Source organism: Musca domestica, unplaced genomic scaffold, assembly GCF_030504385.1.
Source record: "Musca domestica strain aabys unplaced genomic scaffold, Musca_domestica.polishedcontigs.V.1.1 17, whole genome shotgun sequence".
NCBI lineage: Eukaryota > Metazoa > Arthropoda > Insecta > Diptera > Muscidae > Musca > Musca domestica.
In genome coordinates, this window is record NW_026712230.1 from 10,847,438 (window position 1) to 10,852,662 (window position 5,225).

The following is a 5,225-nucleotide window of genomic DNA, read 5'->3' on the forward strand; positions in this document are numbered from 1 at the left end:
TAAACCGATTTTAATATAATTTGACATATTTATTTTCTGATCAAAATCCGTTACACATTCCAAATTTCATTGGAATCGAATATACATATCGTGTTTGCTGCATCAAATGCTTGAAATCGGCCGAAAATAAATATGGGAGCTATATCCAAATCTGAACCGATTTAAATATAATCTGGCAAATTTATTTGCGTAATAAATTTAGTCACTCATGCCGTATTTCATAGGCATCGGACATACGCATCGTGTTTTGTGCATCAAAAATGTGAAATCGGCCGAAAATATATATGGGAGCTATATCCAAATGTGAACCGATTTCAATATAATTTGACAAATTTGTTTTTGTTTCAAATTTCGTTATTTTCGAAATTTGGACGCTGCATCTGTGCATATAAAATCTAAATTTTTGGGAGATACCTCCGATTCTGATGCTATATCTCCAGTTCCAAGTGTAATTTTAAAAAATTTTATAGCCTATGTTACTTTTAGGCGATGTTGTAGTATACTTGTAGTATACAAACATACAAACATTTTTCTTCTTTTATAGATATAGATTTTTTGAATGACTATTGGGTAGGAGTTCGTCATCAGTTGATGAAACACTATCAAACCCACAATCGTTGAACCCATTTTTTGAAGGACTATAGAAACCGCAACATTGTATTTTTATGAACTGTCAGGATCACAATTGTGGATCCTTTCATAGATAATTTTTTTTTTCTAAGTCAACATTTTGATTCTGATATTTAAACAAATATTTTATGAGTGCTACCCTCTACTTGCCCTCATTTGTCTCTCCGCGTCTATCAGGAGTCGGCTATCAGAAATTCCTCTTTCCATAAATACTACCATCGGTTCTTCTATGGAGACCATCTTTTACTCTACAGGGTGAGCTCACGAGCCATTTTTCGACCACTGCGACGAGAGTTTCGATCAAGTCGCTTCTTTATTTTTCTAACCATTTCTGCTGTGTTGCTGTTTTCTTCCGTCCACTTCCTCGACGTCGAGATACGCTACCAGTATCACGGTAACGAGCGATGGTACGAGACACAAATGATTTATTCACATGTAAATACTTGATTGCTCTTACGATAGCCACTTGTCGTTTTCCAGCCAAATATAAAGAAATCACACTACCACGCTTGAATTCCATCACGAATAACTTTTTTTTCTGGAAAATTCTCACCAAAATGCTTTTGTGCGCTTGTAAACAATATATGAATGAACTGTCACTGGAATAATTTTAACAGCCATCGGACGAGTGGCTTAGAAATGTCAGCAGTCTGAAGTTGGTTGCAGTTTTTATCTCAGCCTGCATTCCATAAGGTTTCTTCTGTTCGTCTAAAATAACTTTTATCTCCCCAAAGGTCTCCTCCGATTGTTCTAAAAGAGTATATAAAGTCTATAAAGTGTCCCTGCTTTAAGTCCATAAAACAAATTTTCTAGGAAAATCAAGGAACTCATATTGAAACTATCATTTTTTAATTTTGCTCTTTTATTGTCATCGAATCAATTCAAATCAACATTTTTTGTTTCAAACAGGAACTATAACCGATTTATTTCCTGGCTTCATTACATATCCCTCGTAAGTATGGTCTGGGACCACAGCATTGACTTCGGTGACGTGGGGGCTTTGATTGGCATAGAGAAAACGTTTGTATTGATAATATACGGGATACCACATTGCAACAACAAAGACTAGAAAAAGAATGGAGATTAATTAAATTACACCAGTCAGAGTGATTCCAACGGAATATACTCACTTGTGGATGCAATATACACACTCGATTTCTCCTTGGGGGTTTCGACGAAGAAGTTTATTAAAATGTCGTAGACCGCATCAAGTATCGAACAGACAAGCCATGGTAAGAAGTAAGTATGTTTTTTCTAAAGAAAAATTTGAGTTTTGGTAACATTTTTAAGAAAATACACACAAAGATGAGAGAACTCACCTTAATAACACTCATCATCAGCATATTGGAAGAAATAATCATGGCCAGGGCGAAAATCAGTAGGACCGTGTGGTAGGAGATTAGGGCCGCTATATGTATCAATATGTGAATATAGAAAATATATATTTTTCGATTCTTCATCATCTTTGTTACTTACACTTCACCTCCGGTGTATACTCATTAGTGTTGGTATCGGGATCCACAACATTTGTTCCATTTCCCTTTCCTACAGAAATGTGGATTTTATACAAATCTACAGTATTGTCTATACCGAAATAGGTAAATATACAAATATATAGCAGAGCTACAACAAAAATCCAATTGCTACAATGACCCATTGTGAACCAACGATTCGAACAGATGGCTTAGCAAGAACTGAATTTAAAACCAAATATTTAATTAATTTTTTGAAGAATGTTTTTAGATTCAGTGTTCATACATTCGTATCAGAGAATTTGACCTAACGCTATCCATCCATCCGGATCATCAAAAAACTAGATTTGTTAGGAAAATGTGTGTTATATTGTTATCAGGAGGTCAATTTAAGAATTGCAAAATGCCTCAATTCGGTGGCATTCATCAAAAATGTGGACTTGAATAGCTATAACTCTTGTTGGAATGATGGGCTTGTTTACAAAATAATTAAACGAATAAATTAAATTATATATGTTTATATTTTTATTAAAAATATTTTTAAGAAATATTAGGGATTCTCTAACTCATTTTTTAAGTTACCGACAAATATTGGTAGAATTTGAACGCATAATTATGCATAAAAAGTTTAAATTAAAGTTGGTAGTCGCTATCAATAGGACTTAGCGACTTTTTTATTTTGGTCGCTAACTTGTATAAATGTTTCCTTGGTTACCGAAGTTATAAGCATTCTAATTTTTATCGATTTGTAACTCCCACTACAGGGCAAAAACGCAACATTAGAGAGAATATTTTGAACTTTTACAGACAAAAACAAGTAATAAAGAAGCTAGGTAATACTCTTCCCCCAATTGAAGGAACTTGAAAATTTTCAAAAAAAAAAAAACAAGTAAGCAAAGGCTACAGTCGAGCGGGGCCGACCGTTGAATACCCTACAACACTGTAATAAACGATACAGTTTATATAGGCGAGATACTCGAAAGAATTCCACAAGATATTGTGAAAAATAATAAAAGAAAACCTCCAGGTTTCGTTCTCTAATTTTCGAATAATACCAACTTAAACTAATTTGCTCATTTCCAATTTATTGGTAGATGTTGCACGTAAACGGTCTTCCTAGATCTGGAACCAATATTTCCCAAAGACCTATAATCTTTCAGAAGTGGCAAAAGATTAACATTTATTATTTGTTTTTGACTGAAACGCATCTATATGAGATACAGACATTTGATTATATTCTTCAACGAAATCAGAGTTAACGAAATAGTCAGAAGTGCGTCTTTCCTGTATTTGCGAATTCTCCAAAAAGTCACTGGAATGGACATTTTCGTATTTTGTCTACAAAAGTTGGCAAACTCCTTCACACATTGAATATTTTTGGATGGCCATCTAAAACTGCTTGGCTTTTGCAATGTCCGGTAACCCCCATTTAAATGTGCGTGCAGTTTTTTGGTCCATTTCAACCCCTAAATATATGGCGATCATCTCCAAAAAGAGTAGGCTTCTATTCTGACCCTCATCTGATCCCCATGCAAAATTTCGTTAGGATCGGACCATAAATGCGATCTGTAAATGATATCCTGATATCATATCTACTTAGTTTTGTTAGCTGTAGAAATATTACCAAATGTTTAATTCAAAATGAAAATATGCCAAAAATATGACAAAATTGAAAAAATATGAGAAAATGTTAGAAAATCAATATTTTCATCTTTAGAGAGATATTTTTATGCGATTTTTTAGACGTTGTTTCTTTCCTGCCAAGAGGCCATTCTGAATTAATGAGAACTGTCGAAATCAGTTCAGCCGTTCTCGACATATAAGAGATCTTTCAAGCATATCTTCTTTGATAGACATATATATCGCACATATTTTGCTATATATCCGTTTCGTTGGATGTTAACATCAATGTAAAGATCAGAAGTAACCTTGTCAAGGCTTTCTGATTTTGCCGGGATTTAAAAAATTCACGGTTTAATGAAAAATTTTGAATTTTTTCAACACAAAAGATATGGTCTATTTTACCCGCTAAGTATTATCCGATGACCACCCAAATTGGTAGGCTTCTTCCCCGCCCTAAACTCTAGCTACATGCGCAATTCCGCGTCGATTGGTCTATAATTGCGACCTGTATAGCTACTGCAAAATCCGACATTTTTTCAGTATTTGGTCCATTTCAACCCCTAAACATTTGGCGATCATCTCTAAAAGAAATAGGCTTCTGTTCTGACCCTAACCCCATCTTCGTGCAAAATTTCGTAAGGATCGGGCCATAATTGCGACCTGTAGCGTGATTACAAATTAACATGGACAGACGGACAGACGGACAGACGGACGGACGGACATACATAGCTAGATCGACTCAGCTCGGCGAGCTAGGAAGATCCATATATACTTTCCTATATGGGAAACCAATATTTCGAGGTGTTACATAAATTCTGGCCCAATCAAACTTATAATACCCCCAACACATAGTGTTGTAGGGTATAAAAACCGTAAAAATACCACTCAAATGAAACCCTCTATATGGAGGCTATACGAAGTTATTTTTGTCATGGGCTTTAAAACCCATTACAAACTTCATTACGAGATTTGAAACAATTCCGGGGGATAATACCGTTAAAATCATCAAAGTATCGAATATCGGGAGGTATCGTTATGCGGGGGCTATAGGAAGGCGTGGAGCTGCATTCGCGATTTTTTGTTATAGGTTGTAGTACCCATTACGAACTGTAAATTCAAAAATTGAAACAATTCTGGTAAAAAATGTCGCTAGAATCATCAAAATACCGAATATTGGGAGGTACTATACGTAGACGTGGACACTTTTTATACGCTTCACCATAGTATGGAGGGTATATTAAATTTGTCAATCCCTTTGTAACACCTCAAAATATACATTTTATACCTCACAAGATTATATATTCTTGATCAGAAGAATTTCATGCTCGATTTAGCGATGTCCGCCCGTCTGTCCGTCTGTGGAAATCTCTCTAGCTTCCGAACGAAATGAAGTAGGTTGATAAAATTTTACCCAAATATATATTATGTCTGCAGGACTTTTGGTAGTGAAAATGGTCCATGTAGGTCAACGTTTTGGTATAGCACCCATATAATGGTACC

At 35.1% G+C, this 5,225-nt stretch overlaps 1 protein-coding gene across 1 annotated transcript; it reads right to left on the reverse strand.

Annotated features, from left to right (window-relative positions):
- Positions 1-1,469: 1,469 nt before the first annotated feature.
- Positions 1,470-2,334, reverse strand: LOC131801708 (uncharacterized). Its single transcript, XM_059120640.1, has 4 exons — positions 2,107-2,334; positions 1,950-2,038; positions 1,761-1,884; positions 1,470-1,695 (listed from the first exon to the last, which is right to left on the reverse strand). The coding sequence occupies exons 1-4, from the start codon at positions 2,285-2,287 to the stop codon at positions 1,532-1,534; spliced, it is 558 nt and encodes a 185-aa protein (XP_058976623.1). The 5' UTR covers positions 2,288-2,334; the 3' UTR covers positions 1,470-1,531.
- Positions 2,335-5,225: the final 2,891 nt, after the last annotated feature.